Source organism: Echeneis naucrates, chromosome 15 (assembly GCF_900963305.1).
Source record: "Echeneis naucrates chromosome 15, fEcheNa1.1, whole genome shotgun sequence".
NCBI lineage: Eukaryota > Metazoa > Chordata > Actinopteri > Carangiformes > Echeneidae > Echeneis > Echeneis naucrates.
This window is the reverse complement of record NC_042525.1, coordinates 18,540,115-18,561,884: the sequence shown is the minus strand read 5'-3', so window position 1 is coordinate 18,561,884 and position 21,770 is coordinate 18,540,115. Positions and strand designations below refer to the sequence as shown.

The 21,770-nt window shown below is 39.3% G+C and overlaps 2 protein-coding genes across 2 annotated transcripts; one reads left to right on the top strand and one right to left on the bottom strand.

Moving 5' to 3' along the window:
* Positions 1 to 600: 600 nt before the first annotated feature.
* Positions 601 to 5,594, bottom strand: LOC115055821 (GDNF family receptor alpha-1-like). The gene is made up of 4 exons (XM_029521845.1): positions 5,193 to 5,594; positions 4,389 to 4,694; positions 3,461 to 3,541; positions 601 to 611 (listed from the first exon to the last, which is right to left on the bottom strand). The coding sequence occupies exons 1-4, from the start codon at positions 5,254 to 5,256 to the stop codon at positions 601 to 603; spliced, it is 462 nt and encodes a 153-aa protein (XP_029377705.1). The 5' UTR covers positions 5,257 to 5,594.
* A 5,351-nt stretch (positions 5,595 to 10,945) lies between these two features.
* LOC115055820 (coiled-coil domain-containing protein 172-like) lies at positions 10,946 to 21,243 on the top strand. The gene is made up of 8 exons (XM_029521844.1): positions 10,946 to 11,024; positions 11,225 to 11,310; positions 13,515 to 13,631; positions 14,339 to 14,504; positions 16,177 to 16,278; positions 16,593 to 16,695; positions 20,853 to 20,940; positions 21,208 to 21,243. Exons 1-8 carry the CDS (start codon positions 10,946 to 10,948, stop codon positions 21,241 to 21,243), a joined length of 777 nt encoding a protein of 258 aa, XP_029377704.1.
* The last annotated feature ends 527 nt before the right edge of the window (positions 21,244 to 21,770 follow it).

The window sequence follows — 21,770 nt, the reverse complement described above, 5'->3', positions numbered from 1 at the left end:
ATATCTCGCTAATGAAATCAGACTGACAACTATGGACGTGCCATTGGGAACAGGTGTTCAGGGAACAGCGGTGTTGCGTTTGAGTATCTGTGCATCTGTGCTCTCCATGTATGGGTGTCACTCGACATTAATGTCATAGGGTGAAACATGGTACTACAAGACTACCACAGTGGGCTATTGTTCCTGTCGTCTGGATCACTGGAGTCATTTGCCTTACCCAGACAACCAGATCACAGACGCAACATGCTGACCTGAATCCCGAGTGCTTCGCAGCTGGCTGTCTGGAAACTTGAATATATAATTGAATATATTACTTCTAAATTTCAGTGTGAAATGTGAGGTACATAAGATGCATTTAGAAGAAAAGTGCAGTTGAGAAGACTTGAGAAACTCGAAAATGTTCAGAGGAATACAGAAAGAGAGCAAGAAGAAAACAACTGCTGCTCTCTCATAACACACCTACTTTAAATATAAAGTTCTGTGTGAAACAGGACCTATATTTGCATAACATGATAATGTGTAGATTTTTTTTTATTTTGGCCCCATTTTTATTTTGGCCTTTTTTGTACATTTCTTCTTCTCACCCTTACCCTTACATCGTCATGCTAGACCTAAGGAGTGAAAGACACAGAGCTGTCAGACTGATCAAAAACACACTCCAACCGCCAATCATTTCTACCTTTGTCCTTTTCCTGTTACCTTGGCCTTTACTTCCCACAGAAATTCTAGAGGAGGCAAAATGATCTCATGCTCTCTGTTTACTGCCCGTCCTCGTTGCCATACCATGCTAGTCGCTGATTAACCCTGACCCCTGCAGCCTCCCTTCTAACCCCTCCACTCCCTGCTCATGTTCTGGGATTTTTTCTAATGCTAGGAAGCTATTCTACTTCTTCCTTAATCCCTTTCTGCAGGATCCCCTCAGTTCTGTTATACACATTATTGCAACACCCTCAATCCCAGTAAGTCACTTTAAGATGCACTCAGGGTTTGGAGAAGTATCTGCTCACAGGCATATGTTGACCTTAACAGTGTCAGAGAAGTCAACATAATGATCTGGGGACAGCTGAACTTTTGCTGTTCAGAGGTCCAGCAGGTGGAGATGCAGATTCTGTGGTTTCTAGTTGTTTCCATACCTCTGCATACTTAGCCACCCACAGTGTTGACCTCTGCAGCTCAGTCAGCTGAAATCATGTCCTGTGTTTCCAACACTGACTTCTCCTGTACTTCTGAAACTTCCAGGTCATGTGGTGAACACATACTCAAACTCCCTCATGTATCTGTATATTGCAGTGGTGCTACTGCTATGCTACACGAACAAATGACTACCCTGCTGTTAGAAATGCTCAAAGCAACCCAAACCCAAGCTTTTCTGCAGCTAACAGAACTGATGTTTTAGAGACCGGGGACATCTTTGTATATGCATTTCAATAACTTGAACAGAGACCTGAGTTGTTGGTGCTTCATCGTAGATCATGTAAATGAGTTCCACAACCCTCAAATGTATCAACTGTAACCATAATTCTACTCTCTGTGTCATGCTGTAGAGTTTCACTATGGAGTGACAAACTTTACTTCAACTCATCTGACAGCTCCCCTCTGTTTCCTGGCCACATCAAGGATACCACTGAATCACATATTTTGCCATTAGACCATGCTCTTGCCAAGTGAAACATTATACAACAAAGCACCCCCAGTAACCCAGCTTTTCGACATTTTCTGTCATTTCTCAGACACACCACTCAACAACTGCAGCTGTCGTATGAATACCTTTAATTGATAATATGATTCTCTCCTTGTTATACAGTATCAGTCAAAAGTTTGGACACACTTTTTCATGCAAATAAATCAGAAAGTGTGTCCAAACTTTTGACTAGTAGTGTAGATAGCTTCCCATTTGTGAATAGCTATTCAGCTATGATCTGTCTGATGCTTCAGTCACAGTTTGAGAGATTCTGCACTTCTCTGCCTGATTTTTTGTTTTCAGCTTTTTTGAAAAGCTGTGCTTTGAAATAGGGTCCAACACTGAGGATACCGGCAAAAACCACCTCATCAACCCATAGAAAATAATCAAATGATGATAATCAAATTTAAAACTGATTTTTCAGTTTAACAAGAACTGTGAGGGGTTTTTTTTCCCATTGTTTGTTTTTCTATAAAATACATTTACATTTTGGATTGCTGGTCAGACCAAACCAATTTTAAGACTTCACCATGGACTGTCAGACATTGTTTTCACCCATTTTGACATTTTATCTGATAAACAATGAATCAAAAGAGGACACAAAAAAACAAGCTACATTTTAGTTAAAAACAAGGATAACCATCCCCACACTCCTAACTTTATTTTAATAACTGAATGATGTATAACCTCTCCTGCTATTAAATATGTACACGCAAAGCCGTCGATCAACATAAGGAGGCAAATAAGAGCTGCCTGTCTTCACTACAAGAATGACAGAATTAATCTGTCAGTTCCCTCTCCTGGAGGTAGATATAGGATATATAGTGCAATATAGTGTGACATGCTTAGCGTTACTTCCTCTGAAAGTTCTCAACTTGGAGTGACAAGAGGAGAGGGTAAAAATGGTGGATTCTCAAGTGGTGTTTCTGATCATGAAGACAACACACAGTCTTTGCTTATCTGTGTTTCACCACCCACAATATGATGTCTCAGTATTGTACAACCTGGTTTAGGACAGATCACCCTATTATGGGATTAAAATAAGAAAGGTAACAGAAGCAAAAGGCCCCATCAAAAGGGGTCAAATATCAGCCTTGTTATTTGAAGATGTGGAGGCAGAGTGTCCGGTTGATTTGACACAGCGCTCTTCACCTGCAGTGTAATAATGACAATGTGACCAGCTGCCTGACTGCACCACATACATAAGTCAGCCTCTTAAATGCCAACAGCAGCCTCAACTATGGGGCCTGAGTATCAAAGCGGCTATGATGAAGGGAATAACACCGCCATCTAGAGGCTTGGGGCAGCATCGCTTCCACACATGAATCTGAACAAATAAAAGGCTTGTCATGCTCCCCCACAAAACTCAGCTCACTCACTCAGTCACTCAAACTCTTTTCAACAAGTGGATTCAAACAGCCACAAGAGGAAAGCTGTTCAAAACCAACCACAAAATGCACCAGAAACACAGAGCCCTCTGTCTACATCCGGAGCATTTATCCACTACTTGATGAGACTCAGAACTATTGCTCCCCATGTAAGGACACTTCCAGCCAGCATGCAGTATTGTTGGGAAAAGAACAGGGGGAGAGAAAGACAAATAGCAGAGAGGATGAGGGAGGATAAATACTTTACATGCAGATAAACTGTGGTGAGAGCACACACGGCTTTGAGTTTAATCGTATCTCAACTGAGAGGTTACCAATGAAACAAACAATCAAACATAATAAACAAAAAAAGATACAAATGGATGGAGTGAAAGCCTCCTTTTGCTCTTACCCATGATGGGAGCTAGGCGGAAAATGTCAGATAGACGACTGTTGACAGGTTCATATGGAGAATCTTCCAAGAAATCATTACCTGTGAGGAAGATAACCACATGTTATAGACATAAGGATAGATGGACAGAGAGCTAGCTAGCTAGCTAGCTAGACAGATGGATAGATAGGTAGATTACAAAGATTCTTTTTTGTTTATCTTCTCTCACCACTCACATTGGTCTGCATGTGACATGGGTTATTTGGGTCAGTCAATATCCATGCTGGCACACAGCCACACGCTTGATTAGGCAGGTTGGTCAACTGTGCTGCACAACTGGAGGTTGACTTGGTGGCGATGGGCTGGATGCAGTTTAGGGACTCGAACACCAACCCCCCCCCACCACACACACACACACACACACCAATGCCAACATCAACACTTTAAAATGGCACTGCCAGCACTGAGGAGCTTTACGCTCCATTACTTTTAAGGGAAGTGATTTAAGAGGTTAAAGGTGCCTCCTTGATGCAGGACCATGGCTGTAAACCAAGTCACTGGTCAAATTTTAATTTGAAGCTGAGCAATTGCGTGTGATCTGCATTGGAGTGTTTGTGCTACTTTTTGAGTTCTTGCGCTTGTGGGGAGAGTCACAATGGCTGGAGGGGGAGGGAGAATGGGTGAGCACTGATGCTGCTCCTCTCAGTAGCCAATAGAATACAGCAGGAGGAGGAGCTGGCATAATTTATTGTCTCACCCCCTCACAGGGCAAACGAGAAAGCCTGTGAGAAATGTCAATTTCAACTTAAATATAGCTGCCCAATGTTCCCTAAGTTTAACAGTCCTGTTGAAAAAGACCCCGGGGGACATTGGGGGTCTCCCCTCAAACAAGTCCACTCTACAGAGGTAGACACACGATTTGGATCTGCCTAAAATCACTTGAACCAACCTTGTAACGCCTGATAGATCCCCCAGTAGATGCGCAGGCAGTTCTTCTCTTTCTTCATGCCCCTTTTACACCGGCAGTTGTAGAGGGGGCTCTGCTTGAGCGCATCCATGGCGCTCCGGCACTCGTCCTTGGCCTCCAAGCCGGCTACCATGCTGAAGTTGGTTTCCTTGCCGCCGGCCGCGCACTGCCTCATGGTGCGGTACTTGGTGCTGCACGCCTGCTCCCGCAGACACTGCTCGCTGGCTCTCACACAGTCCAGCCGGCTGGCCCCGGCACGCAGGTTCTCCTCGGCGTAACACAACACATCTGACAACACAGGTGGATTTTCATTAGAAAGCGTGACAATAAATTAAATAACAACACATGTCTATCTTTCTCTCCTGCTCACTTTGCCCAAACACCCAAATATAGAGCAGTTTCCAGGTTGCGTACAGGGGAAACTATCATAGATGAGCTTTTATTATCGCTCCGATGTAGTTCCGTGCCAGTTTCATTAGACCGATACAAACGTTTAACTTGAATAATAAAAAAACTTATATAAAAAAAAAGAAAGAACGAAAAAGAGATCTTGCTCTCAAGCGCACTATTGTTATCCCTCTTGGCTGACTTTCGGTTTGGATCAGCTTGGACTGTACAGTGGCGTCCGCACGTATACTTCATACACTCATATATACCCGGCGAGCAGCCGTCGCCTCCGCCGGACTCGACCCTTTTATTAAAGCCAGTAAAACACTGTATTCACCCCGGGGAGGAATCAGCATCAAAGGGAAGACGGGCGGTGGTAGTAAAGCAAGTAAAACTTACCTAAAAGAGGCAGCAGGACATACAATACTGCGAGGATCATCGTCTTCCTCTCAATGCGAAACATAAGCCGGTGTTAGAAGAAAAAATGCGACCTAAAAGCAACTTATCAGTAGTTTCATTCCCAGGGTACTTCCACTGTTTGGAGATCCATTGAAAAGACGTAGCAATGTGCGCTCCGCTGTACACACAACAGATCCAGCTTGCCTCATGAGAGATATTATCACCCCCTTCCAAAGTGTCCAGTCCCGACTCTGCACAGTTTTCTCTGACTCTCTCTATGTATATATGTGTATTTATATAAAGAAAAAGAGCGCTTGTTTCTCCCCCTCCCGTGTGGATGGCCTTCTTGTCGCCGGGACAAGGCGGAGGATCAGCGGAGGCGAGTGTCCCCCCAACTCCAGCCGCTGGGATGTTTGCGTCTGTGCGTCTGTGCGCACACAGCCAAATGGAGCCACATCGCTGTCTGGCGCATTCAGCAGGAGGAGAGTGCCAGCTTCCCCGCCGCATGAAAGTACAGTAATCTTATCATAAATTTACAAAGTTATAAGCCATTCTTATCGCGGACGACTCGCCCCACTTATGTAACAACAATACTACGACAAAAAGACAGAAAATGATTTGCTCTCAATTCGTTACACTCACTCAACAGGACCGGGGATGTAAATCCGTGAATAACAGTGTGATGGTCATTTTCACGAGTTGCTCAAAAAACTGGATATCTCTTCAGGGTTATTATAGTGTTGCTCTTTTGTTTTTGTTTTTTTCTTATATTTAATCTTCCATCTCACATACTCGGGTTAAGTTGAAAAGAAAAAAAAAATATATAATCTCTTTTGTAGTTCATTAAAATACATAAGGCTCGGTCTACATAACCGCAGATGGCATATGGTTGCTATTATAAAATGAAACCAGCACAATTAACCCTGGATGAGTGCGGACTGGGTTTACATTTCAGTATAACTGAGCTGACAGAGAGAGATGGCAAAGAGCATTACTTAAGTGCATTTGTATGACTATGATTAATAATAGCAACATGTGGAGTGGCTTATATGGAGCTTTTTTATGAGTCATCTAAACTTTGGTGACACAATGAGATTGCACATTTCAGATGCACGTTACTCCCATGACTATTCATAACATAATCTCAAGCATGTGCGTGTGGCTCCCCCCAGTTTCCTTTAACATTAATCCCATTGGAACATGAGATGTATGACTTAAGTGTGAAGAGAATGGCTTGCTGAAGTTTCTTATACTGACACACTCCAACGCTTGAACAAAGTATCCTGATATGGTGCCTGTCAACGAAAGCAGCCTGAAAGCGCTGTACTCAAGAAAACCTGCCTTCAGTCCACACAGAGGGACGTGGACATCGTGTCACTGTCGCCATCTGTTGGTGGATTTAAAGATCACTATGAAAAGATTATCACAACCTATAAAATAGTTGATTTAAGATTCAAAATAAATATAAGCATCTCACTTTAAACAACTAAGATTAATCAATATATTGTGAAAGAACATGATTATAATAACAGGGATGATGCATCATTTGATTTATAACTCTGCCTATTGCTCATTGATTACCCATATAGTCTATTCAAAGGCTAATCCACTTGGCTAAAAACATGGGACCAGACTACATCAATGAACCTCTCTCTGCATTAAATGCTGGACTGAATCAATCAAGGATGCTGGCATCCACCACAGTAAGTCAGCCCGTACACACAAACATATGCTGTCGAATGAAGAGAGCAGGTGCAGTCAGAGATAGGATGAAACATGAACTTTAAAAGCCAGAGAATAATCCCTTATTGAAGAGGAAGTTGTTATTAAATTGGTACAGTAAATTAATCCCACAAGGTATATACACATTTAAAAACGTCTTTCAATTTTGCTTAAATAGAAATGCCAAGGGCCAATTTTCACAGCTTATTTTCTGTACAGAGAACATGACTGGAAAAGAGAGAGTGAGTGAGAAAATGGGCACAAATGAGAGACAGATTCAGGAAAGTATTTGTCTGCTTACAATTCGATGACTTAGCTGTTCTAAAGTCTCCAAAGGGAGTATTGCCAGTCAGAAGGGGAGGCTCTGTCTGGTGATTTATGAAAAGCCACAATCAATATGTGATATTAATTTTGAAAATGAATGTCAGAATGATGTAGTCCTCAGGTCATTTAACATCTCATGCTGTAATGTGTTTCATGGCACCAGATCAGAAGTTTTCTCTGTTCTGGTGGTGAAACAACAAAATTGCTCAAAGTCGGGGTAATGTGACAAATGTAGGCAGCATGCCTTTGTGGATTAATGTAAAGCAGGCAGAGAGTGCCGATACTGCACTTAATACAAGTTCAACACGGTGATGAATCAGAGTGCTCTGTAGGTTACTGCAGATGACTAACATTTATGTAAGGCATGAATAAACATAAAATTAACAGCATACAGTTAAGCCAATCAGTCTGACCCGACTGTGGGCCCTGGTGATGGTCTCACTCATATTTAGGGAATGCCCACTCACACGAGTGATTTCACTTTCCAGCTCGTGTTGGGTCACATCGTGAAGCCTGCCTAAAATGGGCTGAGCTGCTCTTTAATTCCATCACTATGTATCCTATCTTCGACTTGGCTCCTCTTTTGGGACACCTTCACCTACCCAGACTCCCATCTCTCCAGAGATCTACACAGGATCCTTCACCCCACTAGTTCCTACCAGCACCACCTGCTTGCTTTACCCTGACCACCCTTCTGTATCTTCTCTGTCCTTTATTCCCCCCTTATATTTACTGATGTGTAGCACTGACCCCCCTGCTACGCAAAGGTCATTTCACTCAATGAAGATCAACAAACCAGCTTCCGGGGGAAGGCTGTTGATCATCTCACACACGCACAGAAATATTGAAATTATTTAGCTGCAAGACTATAACTGCATCAATCTCATACAATGTTGACACTCTGTGGTGCTAAACTACCAGAACAAATGCAGACAAAAAAGTTTAACCAAGTTTAACCACCAGTTTTCTTTAAGGCTGTCAACTAAAGCATGGCTAACAACCAGGCAAAATAACATCAGACTAACTATTAATCGGGGTAACTAACAATCAAGCTAGCTAATGCGTGTCAGCAGAAAACAAACCAGAGCTAGCATGAGCTAGCTCCGTCTAGTGATTTTTTTCCAGTTGCATCTTTAACTAATTGAAAAAATGTGCCTTGGTACCAAAGCTTAACCAGAGCTACACGGTCATATATTATTGGTATTTATTTTCAGTGAGTAAACAAAAACAAACCCACAGTGTCATGAACCGCTGCTCAGAGATGGGCGCTACCCCACTTTTAAGATTCGATACGATTACTTTTTGCATAAAATACTCGATACCAATTAGTAGTAATTTCTCATTGGTGATTTTTTTATTTTTTTATTTTAACCAATCATAACATTAGAACCTTCAAACAAATCACGTCAAATACTGGCCCTATAAAAACTTTATTGTGCACAGTTTAAAATTAAACAAATAATTAACATAAATATTAATTAAATAAAACAAAACACATTTGAGCTTTCTTTGAACTTTTGTTAAGCAGCATTATTTTCAAAACAATCAAATGATCCTGACAGAAATGTAAATCAATACATTTACAATCAATACAATAAATAACAAAAATATGAATGAAATACAGTTGTAGAAAACAGAATAGTGCACATTTGAACTTTTACTTAGTCAAATTAACCGTACCTTGGGTGACCAGCATAATTGGGTCCTGACAGAGGTCTAAGTATAAACTTTTGCACAGAAAGATTGTTTGACTTCTCTTTCTGCTGGTCATTTCTCAGTTTTCTCCGCTCCACCAGAACCTCTCAGAAACGCACGTGCTCCTCGCCGTGTTGTTACTAGCAGGATGTAAACACACAACCTGCGGCTCTTCTGAGAGGTGTACTACGAAGCGAAATTAGTGCCTTAGCGAGCTATGTTGAGCCTAAAGCCAAGATTTCCTGTGTCACGAAGGCGGCTCTCTTTTAAGCGGGCTGTATCACCGGGATAATTTATGCTGCGAACATAACCTGGTCTGGAGAAATTTTTGTTCCGACTTTCAGCTTAAAGTCGGATATAAAAAGCGCCGCCCCTTCACCGATCATGCTCCCTGAACATGGCCCCACCGTTTTTGGAAAATTATATATATTCTCTATGAGCGATACAGATTCTCAGCTGAGAGAATATGTTACATATGTGATCTTTTTGACCATATGTAACTAATGGGACCAAACGAAGCAATGCATTGACAGCAGTAGTTCTTTTTTTAACCCCGACCCCCAACCACCGATCACAGGATGTGTTTTATTATTTATTAAAGTTCTGGAAAAGAAAAGTTTGACATTGTAAGTATACAATGTCAATCATGCTTAACAAAACATTTTAAAGTAGCATTTACTGTACCCTTTTCCCCTTACTACAGTTGCTCGATCTTGAGTTTTAGTTTCTTGATTTCCAGCTCTAGATTCCTTTTATTGAGGGCCCTCACATTGTCTGCTCCAACCTGTGTTCACAGGTCATTGAGGTGTTCATGTAAGAGTACATGACAACGTTGACAGTTACCCCTGTGTGGGGGCCAGCAAAGGTGTGTGCTGGCAACTTGAGCAACACTTATGTGTGTTCTTCAACTGTAAAATAGACTTTTCTCATGTAATCTGCTGGAGCGGGCCCCTCCAGTCTTTCTCCACAAATTTTTCTTCTTGTTTGCTTAAAATAATATGAACACTTAATATGTTACGCAGTGTATCATCCACATTTCACAAAAAGAGGGATAAATGCACAGCAAATACATACCGCTTTGGATTCTATTTTTGTGCTTGGTCCACTGCAGGCACTACAACTAATAGAACATTAATTAGAAAATTGCTTAAACTTTATCACAAAGAAGACAAATCAAATTAATTTCACTTTGATTAGGCCCTAATCTAAGTGATATCCATGTATTCTTCGTTATTAGACAATGTCGGGAGGGGATTAAAGTTATATAATGATATATTATATTATATCGGCTATATTAATTTACACAATCTGAAATTTTTGTCAGGCTTCCTCTCCTGCCTTCTTTGTAGAAACAGTGTTGCTTTTAGCTGTTCTTATCGGTCTGAACTCTTCATAGCGCTCCATTGTCATCATCTGCTCCTCTTGGCTGAAATATGCGGCACGTAGTCGGACAATTTTTCTGCGGAAATGGCGTCAAATGACGCCTAAACGCCCCTCTTTATATGAACGCAAGCAGAGCCTGACGAGACAAATCAAATCAAGTTGATAACCACACTCGTGATACTCGTTATCTCTGGTTGAGGCTTTCGGTTTTGTCGAGCCAGCTCACCCAAAGAAAACCCGGCTCTGTTGAGCTTGCTCCGTAGTATAGCCCTCTGGTCACGTGACTCGTATGGACCAGTTCAATATGCTGCGGGCTGGGGGGCGTTTCGTCACAAAACACTGGAGGAAGTTACCATAAAAATATTTTGGATATACAAATGCGCTTTTATTTCGCACTTAATTATTTTATTAATTAGTGGTCGATACTTTAACGGAGTAGATACCAAAACGAGCGATGTGTGGGTATCGATATATCGATACCGTGGGATCGATCCGCCCATCAAGACTGCCGCTCCGTAGAACCGGGAAGCATGTTAGCGCGGCCGCTAGCTAACTGTTAGTTAACTGTTAAAAAATAAAATCTATGACCTGGATTCAGTGTGACTTTTTAAACCAGCTGTTCACGCCAAATGAGTTTAGACGCACTCTTTCAACAAATCCTTCTGACCGAACAACAACTGACTCAACAGACACATAAATTCAAAGAAGGTATGGTGGCTATTAAATATAGTGTTGCTCACAATAGTCATAATAATAACTCTCAATTTCTGACCCACAGATCAGTTTTCAGAAACTTTGATCTCTTGACACATTTCCTTTTATTTGCTTCTAGGTATAGAACCTTTTATAGAAAGAGAACCAGATATGCTTATTTTACAGTAGTGCATACTTTTTTTTTTTTATTTTAGTCAAAGTAGCCATCATCAGATGCAATGAGAAGATCAAGAGTGCAAATGAATTGTATAAAAAGACGAGAGAAGAGCTTGATAAAAAGGTGAGGCTACATTTGTTTTGTTTTGTTTTTCTTCACTTGTTGCTAAGTTTGTGAATTATTGATAATTCTATTGACTTTTCAACCAGCTTAAAATACTTTATTTTCGCAAACACATTTTCTATCCATCAGTCTTCTGGGGAGCTAGAGCCAATCCCAGCTCACTCTGGCCGATGTTTGTCAGTCCATCACAGGGCCGACACACAGAGACCAACAACCACTCACACAGACAATTTAGTCACCAGTTAACCCATACATGTCTTTGGACAAACTCTGCACAGAAAGGCTACTACGCCATGATTCAGCAGCACATTTTATCAAATATTATTTAGCAGACTAGTTGTAATTGATGTTGAAGGGTTGTAGTGGATTCCCCTCAATAACAATATGTTTCAAACTAAGTAAGTGTAAATAACCCATAGTTTTTATTGTTGGCTAAATTAATCTACACTATCGGCGATTTAGAATAATCTGATGAACAGCATGGTGCTCAGATATTTTCATTATGGCATATTATTTAGTTTGGCTTTGAATTATATGTTTGCATTAGTGTTCATGTGGGCTCCTTGCATAAGTTGTATTAATTTATATTCAATGGTGTTAGGAGAGAAATATAGGCTATAATCTTACTGACTATCCAATATGACAGCCTTGGAAAGTGACATGAGTTATCATTGCTGTTTTTCTTTTTTTAAACATTATAAATATGTAGCTAACTGTTGTTAAATAAAAATATGTAATCACTTTAACCTGAGCTGTCATATAGGATAAGTCGCATTCACTCATGAAATAAAGAAGTGCATATTGACAAACTGATCTACTTTATGATTTAAAACTTAATGTTTCCCATTTGTTTCATCAACACTGCACGGGATCGATCTCATGTGCCAATGTAAAATCAATGGCTAATTTCCGCCAGATGGCATTAGCGAAACCTTTTAGTATACGTGAGATATGATCCAAGACAGGCTTGCTGACCTTTCAGAAATATTGCTAATTTCCTTCCTTGCTTGTCATGTTGGACATTCAACCAAAAGGGTAAATTAGAAGATCTAATTTAATATACCACCATGTCTGCCTGAGAATCTTTTCTGACTCCTTACAGTGGAATATTGAAACTGTTTACTTCACACACACAGGGTGTGTTTACAGCACAGTGTGTTTACAGCCCCCATGATGTAACGTTTCAGAGTTTATGAAACCTGTCTTAAGATAATTACTGTGTTTAAAAACTTGGACCCTGATTGCACTCCCTGAAAACCTACAGGAGCTCCTCCATTACCATATAAGTAGCAATAAACTAATTTCTGCCTCAACAGCTCAGGTAATGTGAAGAATAAACATATTGGAGTCAGGAAACGTTTCCTTGCAGTCTTTGGTGAAGCCTTTTATTTTATGGTATCAGCAAGAACACGGATGACACAGTTTATGAAAGTTTCCCACAATTGCATAGTCTTGAATATGTGTTAGCATGTACACACACACATGTATGTGTGTGAGGTGTATACATTCACCAAATGGAGCATTCAACATTTGGCACAAAATTCCAAACTCTCCAGTAAATTCATATGTTTACACAACCCATCTGTGTTTGCAAAATTTACAAGGACATCAATAATCGCACATTTCCAGCAATTCTCTATGAATATAATCTCCTTTAGGAATTCCATTTGGACAGTCAGAACTTGCCTAATATCCATGCTTGAGACTTATCCAGGTCAGTGACCTGGCAAAACAGCACACACACAGATTACAGTAATAGACTGAGGCCTGAGGCAACTTTAAAAGAAGAACCTTCACGAATTTATGTCTATTATAATGTCTCAACAACTTGAAACCGAAGTGTGTGTGTGTGTGTGTGGGTGTGTATATATATATATATATATATATATATATATATATATAGAGAGAGAGAGAGAGAGAGAGAGAGAGAGAGAGAGGCTTAAAGGGAAAACCCTCATTTCAATCAAGGATAGTCAAACAACAGATAATTTTAGTTCATCACTTTCCAGTAATTGTCAATAACAAGCTGCCTCATACAGTATGCAATTAACAATGATTGTGCCACCTTTCATACTGGAATTTTTACCACTTCTCATATTTTGCTTCTCTGGGATCAGTAACATCTCTATTACATGTAAAATCCAGAATCCTTCTGTCTGTCACACTGTGTGTTTTAACTTCCTCCTCTTCTATTTGTGCTCCAGACACAGCAGTTGTCTGTTATGAGGCTGAAGCATGCTCTAATGAAGAAATGTGAAGGCCAGATGTTGAAGCAAATTGAGGAGCTGCTTTTCCAGAAGAGACGTCTCTGGGAACATCTAGTTGGTTGAAGCCTGAATCAATATTTACGTATTATACAATGTTGGTTATGTGTTATATAGATACACATTACTATAGCAACCATATCAGCATTTATAAGCTTTTTTTAATCCAGGTGCACTATTTTTCTCTCAGTAAATTAATCACTATTTGTTTCATATATGGATTCATCTAGTAGTCTGCTTATATAATATGAAAATTATATATTTTTTGTTCTGATCAACAGTTCAACATCGCCTACTTGAGCTGAAACCAGGATGAGTTTCACCTTTGAGTTTGTTAAATAACGTCAGTTGATTTGACACACACACATAAGTTTAGGTATCCACCACATGTTTTGATATATAAACACAGTTTGATTAAAGGGTTGTCATTCTTGCTAAAACATATTCTTTCGATATTCCCAGACACAAGCAGATATTGAAACGGACCTTTAACAGAAAGCATGCTGTTTTATTTTGAGGCAGACGACCACTGGTTACATTATATTCCCACAGAATCTCATTCACAGCGAGAACCCCCAGTGTGTGGTGGGAAAGGACACAAACCCATGAATAAGTGAATTTATCACGTGGCTCTCTTAGAGCAAGACATTTTCATTTAAAATTGTGTCAGTAATATAAATCACAAATAGCAAAAGTCATTGTGGCATCACAAACTGTAGTTGTATTATTGTTGGAAGCATTTCCCATGATCCTTTTCATACCAGGCCAGGATAAAGAGGGAGTCTAAAGAAGAAGAGGAATGCTTCCTCCAAGAGATCTCAAGGTTCAACAGTGACTTCAGTCTTCGAGGGAACAGAGAAACAGTGTTCATGAGCCAAACACACACAGAGTTTCTGGACCTGGAGAGGGAGGTGGAATCATTATATAAAGGTGATAAAACACTGTTTATTGTACTGTTGTCACAGGAGACAGATGTTAGATAATGCAGATGGGGCACTTATGGCTGATTGCAAAGTTACTATTTAATTTGTGCGGTATTATTGAGTACAGGTAGATAAACAAGTGATGGTAGGAGGTAGATGAATTATAATTATGGGTAAGACCCCTGACATATTGATAGCATATCACTGACACTGCAAAGAAGTAGTCAATATAACCTCAGGAAGGTTAGAATTTATTATATAGCTTATGGCTGTATGGAAGTAAAACTTATATCAGACCTCAGTAATTTGATTCATAATTCAATCAAGTGAGAATGAATATGTATTAAACTTTTGAGTTGTTAAAGGGGGGTTGTACATACTGTACACCAAAGTGGAAGGAACCTAAGGTGGAAGGTTTTAGAAAGAGAACAGTTAACTATTTTTGAAACAAGAACAACAACAAAATAAACTAAATTCATCAATATGAGAAAAATGCATGCAAGGCCAAAAAATTATGAAAAACAGTCTGGCATGAGGAGAAATTTTAATAATAGAGTTGATAAGCTTTTGGAGTTGAGGGTCATGTATATTGATGACAGTCTGACAAGTGTTATCATTTATTATCTTGACTACTTCTCTACTGGAGCAAGAGGCTTCAGCCAGCCCCAGCTGATGTCTAGGTGGAGTGCATATATATACCATTTTTCCCCAGTGTTCACCTCATTTCTCTATTTAGAGTCTTAACAGGAAAGTGAGTCTCTCCATGATTCAACAATGCCACACCACTGGCCCAATGTTGGGAGGACCATCCTGCAAACATTCCACGTTATAGCTTTCCCACTATTTGCAAAAAGATTCTTGAATAACACTCACGTGTAAAGCTAATGTCTGTTTTGCAATGTCTGCAGTTGTATCAAGGTCACGAGAATGGCTTCAAACACTTTCTTTACTTGGGTTATCAAACTTGTTATGAGGTACAACCCAATCTACCACTGCTCCACCTCTTGTTTAATATGTCCACCTAAACTGTTATTTCTGTTCCTAAATTTTTATACATGTTAAATCTGAGAGTTTCTGAAACACAGTTTAACCTTCTATCTAAAGTGAACATTTTAAACTTGTTTTTCTTTGTGCCATCACATACTTCTTCATACTTAGTTTCATTATTTAGTCAAGTAATGCAAAGTCTCTCCACTGAATTCTGTGCAACACACAACCAACCACATTTGGCTAGAAAATTAAGAGTTTTGAGAATACATGACTCATTAAAGTCAAGTAAAGATTGGTGTATTTCAGTTTTGATGATAATTTTAAGGCAATTCTTAATACATTGTTTATTAAATAAATCTTATCTGTTGATTGCATATAAAAAATGTCAGGTGTATTCAGTGTCATCATAGAAGACTATATATTTTCAAGGCCTAGAAGACTTCAAAATTTTATTAAATGTATACTTTTATTTCTAATATTTTTATGCTTTTCTTTAGTTGAGCAAAATTGAGAGTATAGCTCCTATCACCATTGGCAACCCATGTGTTTACACCATTATGAGATTGCATGTACAGTTCTAGTTCATTTCAAAAATGCTTAATGCACACCTTTAGAAAAGCAAAGGTTTTTTTTTGCCAGGAAGCCTGAATTCAGTCTCGATACTCAATATTCTTTCCCTCTGCAAGCAGAGATGGAGCTGATGAGCAGTAGCAACAGTCATATGAGTGCCATACAGGAGGAGAAGAGAGCGCTCCAGCTTGAACTACAAGATCTGAATAACAGTAAGATAGGTGAATACCAAATGTTCACCATACTTTTGAAAGTTACTTTTTTATGCATTCTATACACATTACTTTTACAGATTGTTATTAGCATCCTGTCTTTTCCAAGGATAGAACTGTAATTGTTTTCAATCTGGCCAAAATCTGGAAATTCAACCAGGCCAAGGCAGTTGAATACTGAGTCCAGATGCTAATCATAAAGCACTAGTTCCTGGCCCTGTGGTCAGGGTGGACGAGAGGGATGGGGGGAGGGCATCTATAGTATGTGTCTGTCTTTTTTGAGTGAAGTGATTTTGTGTTTTATATATGATTTTGGACCATAGATCTGGATCAGCAGTTGAGTGTGACTAAAGAGTTGACAGAGTCCCTGAAAGAAGAGAGCTTGTTTGTCAGTCAGAAACCCCTCACTGATAACACCTGTTTTAGGTGAGTACCGACAACTGTCTGAATATGGAGACATGCTTATAATTTTAGACAGACAGGAACAGTTTGCAGTGAGAGATTTACCTAGAATTACATTTAGTCACAGAATATAATCCTTATGAGACAAACAATAAAGGGTAAACACTAAATGCTATGGGGAAATAAAAGCAAATAAAACACAAAGGAGGTAAATAGAATAAAAGAAAATGTAAACACAGCAGTGGGTCATTTAGCAGCTCATAAAGTATGTTATTTCTCATAGGCTGCCTTTGAGCTTCCTGATATTTTAAATCGTTCATGTTGAGCAGCTGTGATGTTGCACAAGTTAAGCATGTTGTGTATTGGGAAGGACATCAGACCCTGGCATATAAAAAAACAACCACTATCTTCTCCCTACCAAGGTATTTTTGTAGAATGACTGATAAAAAATAATCTCAGTAATAGCACTAATAGTAGCAGTCATCATGTAGTGACTGATGTTATTTTATGAATGCTTCAACTGAATCATGCCGTGAAGTGCTGAATGGACCAATATGCCCAGCTCCTGTCTGTGCTTGTCTTTCTCTGTGCCTCGTAGCTGGAGTCCAGCTCTCGAAGTGTAAATAACAGAGCATTAAGACCATTTGGCTTAATGAAGGCTTTGCTCTCCAGTGTATTTCACCCAGTGTAAAAAAGAAAGGCTAATGTGATTGATGCAGAGAAAATTAATGAGGGACAGACAGCTGCTTATCTAGTGACTTACCAGCAAGTAAATACCATTTGGTTTTATGCAAATCATACATGGTGCTTTATCTGGAGGAAATCTAACTTTTGTGTTGTAAACCCTACAACATACAGAGGAATTTCATTACTAGTGCTCCTTGACATCCACTTCCTGAATCCCTACTGGAGTATGAACCGTATTCTTTTAAAAAAATGTTCCATCTTTCATTCATCTTGTACATCTTATCCGTTTCCAGGCAAAGGCCCCAGGCCTGGGAATCGAACACACAACCTTCTCATGGTGGGGCAACAGCACTAATCAGTATTCCCTTCATTGTTTCTTCTGAAAAGATTATTAGACTGTTAATTATCAAATCTGTCACAAAGCTTTATGGTGAACACTCACACATTCCTTTTCCAATGCAAACTGATTCATAAATATAATCAGAGATTTATTTCAATTCCCTACTGCTTGGTTTAATGTCAAGATGGTGATTAAGATTGAAAACAATCACTGGCAGGACAAGCATTTTTAGCTCCATATACATGATCATTCACATCACTGAGCATGTGCAAGTCAGTGTAAACATGAGGCAGATTGTCCAAATACTCCAAGAAAGAAACAGCAAAGACAGTTGTAGCAATAACATCCAGAACTTCACTGCACAACAACAAGCAACGGCTAGCAAGATGGCTAGCAAGACAGCCAATCAGGAACTGACTGGGTTTGTCAAATTTTCCAAGCACATCCCCAGAGTTTTCAAAGTAAAACAGGGCCAGCAGCGTTTTTTCAAGACTGAAAACTCTGTAGTAATGTGGGCCGGTGGTGAAAATGCAGCAAGAGAGATGCATTTTTCAGTAGAATATGAATTGAGGCGCTCCTCTATTAATACATTATGATGGTGGTCAAGCTCTGACCTGCCTAGTTTCTCCACAAAGGGGCTTCCTTTATCTAATTAAAGACTGGAAATCAATAGAGTTCCAGGAAGGAACAGTCATTGTTATTGCAGATGCCACCACTTTGGATAATGCCTTCTCTACGATACTAGGGTTGTGAAGTGATTAACAATGCCCTGCCAAAACTATCTAGATGATAATGTCCAGACAGTAAGAATTTGAATCAAAATTTAACAAATATGTATTGTAACCCTTTCTAAATCATTTTGTGTTTTCACTATGCCAGTTGTGAGGACAGCGTACAAAGTAGGCAACTATTGTTTTCATTGTAACAGCTGTATGGCTTGCTCATCTTTATTCATCCTCTCTGTTCATGATCTGCTCTTGCCTTTTTACTCCCCTCTGTCCCTCCTCCTCCATCTCACAGCCTTGCCGTAAATCATTCAAGTGGGTAGTATGTCCTGTTCATCCGTCAGCCTCATTAAACATACTGGCTTTGGAGGAGAGACCCCCCCCCTCCTTTCTGAACTGAAGCCATTCATCCGCCACAGCGACTCTTTAAAGCCCACATTAAAACTCTCTCGATTGTTGGAATTGAATGCTTGTCAGTCTGAATGAGTGCTACAGTCATTTTAAAAGTATTCATTGTGCAGAACAGGCTGCCTGCACTGGCCGCCAACCTGTCACACTGGAAAGATATCAGAAATATTCAGTTGATCTGCTGATGGACTGATCATTTAAGAGTTTTATTTTTTGATGTGTAGGGTTTTCTTCACTGATGTATCACTGCTACACTATTTGTGAAGGCTCATTTAAGGATGCTGTGGCAGTGCAGAAATGTAATAAAAAGCTACAGAGACCACTGGGATTAAAAATGCCAAACCGCTTTGCTTGCTTGCTACTGGAGGCATCACTCTTCTTCTCTTACTACTCTCACCTTAAAAAATATGGTTTGTGAGTTTTCGCAGGGAAGTGTAAAGTTTCATACACTTGCTGTTGGTTTTTCAGACCGTGAAAATGCAATTTGAGTTTGGTTGTTTTATTGTTTCATTAATTTCCAATAGAAGAAAAAAGAATAGTGTGGGCCAAGTCCAATGATTTTTCTAAGGGCAAACTGAACTGCTATTTCAGTTTCAGATAATACATCTGCTTCTTCCAAGGGTATTGCAGTATAATTTCCTTATTTATGAAACACTGCTTGAACCGATCCAAGTGCATTTTTTAAGTTGAGACTGTTACAGAGGAACTGACTGAATCTCAAGACTGTTTGCTGTTTAAACTTTCTAACACAACAAAGCCTTAATCCAGATGCCACAGCAGTTTCATGTATTTTAAACTAATTTTTTGTCATGTTGCACATCAGTTGTAACCACACTAAAGGTTAAGCCCAGACTGTTGAAGCTGTCTTGTGACCATTCTCAGTTTGTGCGCATTGTTATTTTTATCAGTTCTTCCCTCTAACATCCCTTGTTCCTTTTTTTGTTGCAACATACATAAAACTGACCAACAGCCATTGAGATTTTCTCTGGCTGGTTGCCTGCAATGAGTGAAAAAATTCTAGACTTGCCTTACTGCTATCAGTTCAATGTATCTTCAATTTGTCCCTTGGGACCTCCCATATATCTTCAACCTCAAGCCCATAGGGACAGCATTACCAAATACACAGTAATAGACATTGCTGGCTATTTATCTCCTTTATTTCTAAATTCAACACAGGTTGGTTTTCTCAACCCTCTGATGTAACACATAAGGGTTTCTCCTGACCATGAAAGGTGTGCTGGACCAAAGTTGTACTTACGATAAGAGCAATTGCTTGGTTAGGGTTTGCAGAAATTGGTACAAAGTACTTTCTCAATAATAGATGGCCATCATGGTTAGAATAATGGCAGCATGGTTAACTTGAACAGTTAAACAAACCCAAAATAAACTTGTACTTTCACATGGAAATCAAATACTTATAGCCTGTGCCATGTTCCTGTGTTTTGTTGACCTGTACATCCACACCATCCTCCGTCTGATGTGGACTTTGTCAATCCTTAAATTATGTCACTGCACTTTTCCCTGTCATCATTAATATGACCATTGGATATCTCACAGCAGCAAAACCTAACAATTACTGGTTTAATCTTAATTAATTTTAATTACAGGATTAATCTCCAGTTTTAGCTGCTAGTTTGGCCACTGTTGAAACGCAAAATTTCTCAACTCAGCTATTTGCCTGAACGTGACTATTTCCAGTGAAACTCATCTGAATTAATGAAATTAGTCGTTAGTGGATGTGGATGTGGTGTGTGCAAGCTTGAATACCAATGCTGAAAATAGGATTTAGTCTCATCCTCATCAAGTAATGTAAGTTTTGTTGTTTTTTCTCTGTGATATAACACAATAATCACAATTGAAAAGAAAAATACTTAATTTTCTCAAGTTAGGAAGAGCATCAAAAGATTTCTATTCAGTATATATAAGTGAAAATGCTGAAACTCCTCTTCACAAATATCTATTTAATTAGTTTTCATCCATTATATTTTTAGTAACTGACATTGATTTTACTTGTTTACCAGATTGAGGCAGGAGCTGAAGATGCTTAAAATGGGCGAGCTGGAACTTCTGCAGGAGGCACTCAGCTCAGAAATACAGTCCCTGCAGTCAGTAAGTTGCTGTGTTTTGAGCAAGGCTATTGTGCAGGCTAATAAAAACTCTTTCAGATAGGACACTGTCATTTATATTTTTACAGAATCAGACTGGATTATATGCAGCTCATACCAGGACAGGAAAATTATGTATTCCAAAAAGAACTAAGGTGTATCACATAGGTCGTCATTTTTGAAATGTTGCCAGGAAGTACAAAACCCTTTCATATTTCTGCAGTTGGTTCTATGTATGCCTTTGTACAGTTTATCTTTTTATTATTTGCAGATACTGGAGAACAGCCAAGGGAATGAGCAGCATTAGGTTTGGCACAATGACAGTACAGGAAGGTTACCCAACTCCACGCATAGTCTTGTCTGTTTAAAGATAAAAACAAACAGTGAAAGACAGGAAGGAAGAAACAGCAAGATAGTAAACTGGATCTGCTGTGACAATGTGAATCCACCAATTTCATGTTAATGTTCAGATAGTTTGTGCGTTCATTTTTTCTTCAGTTTATATAGTTTGACCCCAGACTGTGTACCCACAAATGTAATTTTTAATTAGAAGCGGTCAAACAAAATGCAGAGATGCAGTATTGAAATCAAAATAAAATGTTTTTGATTTTCTTTTAATCCTCTTAAAAACACATTGTTCGGGTTAAGAAGAGGCTTTAATGGCAAATATTGCTTTTTGTACATTATTTATTCACAACCAACACCAATATGTCTAATATGTTTATCTGCTTAGCAGTGGTGGAATAGCTGGGCAGTGTTTGAAAAATGATTTTATACTGCCGTCTAGTGTACAAAAAGCAACATTGCTACAACTGGTGTTGCGTTCCATATTGA

What these genes read in the sequence shown, in the direction of transcription:
- LOC115055821 (XM_029521845.1), bottom strand. Translation starts at nt 5,256, where the DNA reads ATGTTTCGCATTGAGAGGAAGACGATGATCCTCGCAGTATTGTATGTC. An exon ending in TGTCCTGCTGCCTCTTTTAG is followed by an intron (nt 4,695 to 5,192) that starts GTAAGTTTTACT and finishes CTGTGTTGTCAG; the next exon opens with ATGTGTTGTGTTACGCCGAG. An exon ending in GATCTATCAGGCGTTACAAG is followed by an intron (nt 3,542 to 4,388) that starts GTTGGTTCAAGT and finishes TCTTCCTCACAG; the next exon opens with GTAATGATTTCTTGGAAGAT.
- LOC115055820 (XM_029521844.1), top strand. Translation starts at nt 10,946, where the DNA reads ATGAGTTTAGACGCACTCTTTCAACAAATCCTTCTGACCGAACAACAA. An exon ending in TCTGAATAACAGTAAGATAG is followed by an intron (nt 16,279 to 16,592) that starts GTGAATACCAAA and finishes TTTGGACCATAG; the next exon opens with ATCTGGATCAGCAGTTGAGT. An exon ending in ACTGATAACACCTGTTTTAG is followed by an intron (nt 16,696 to 20,852) that starts GTGAGTACCGAC and finishes CTTGTTTACCAG; the next exon opens with ATTGAGGCAGGAGCTGAAGA.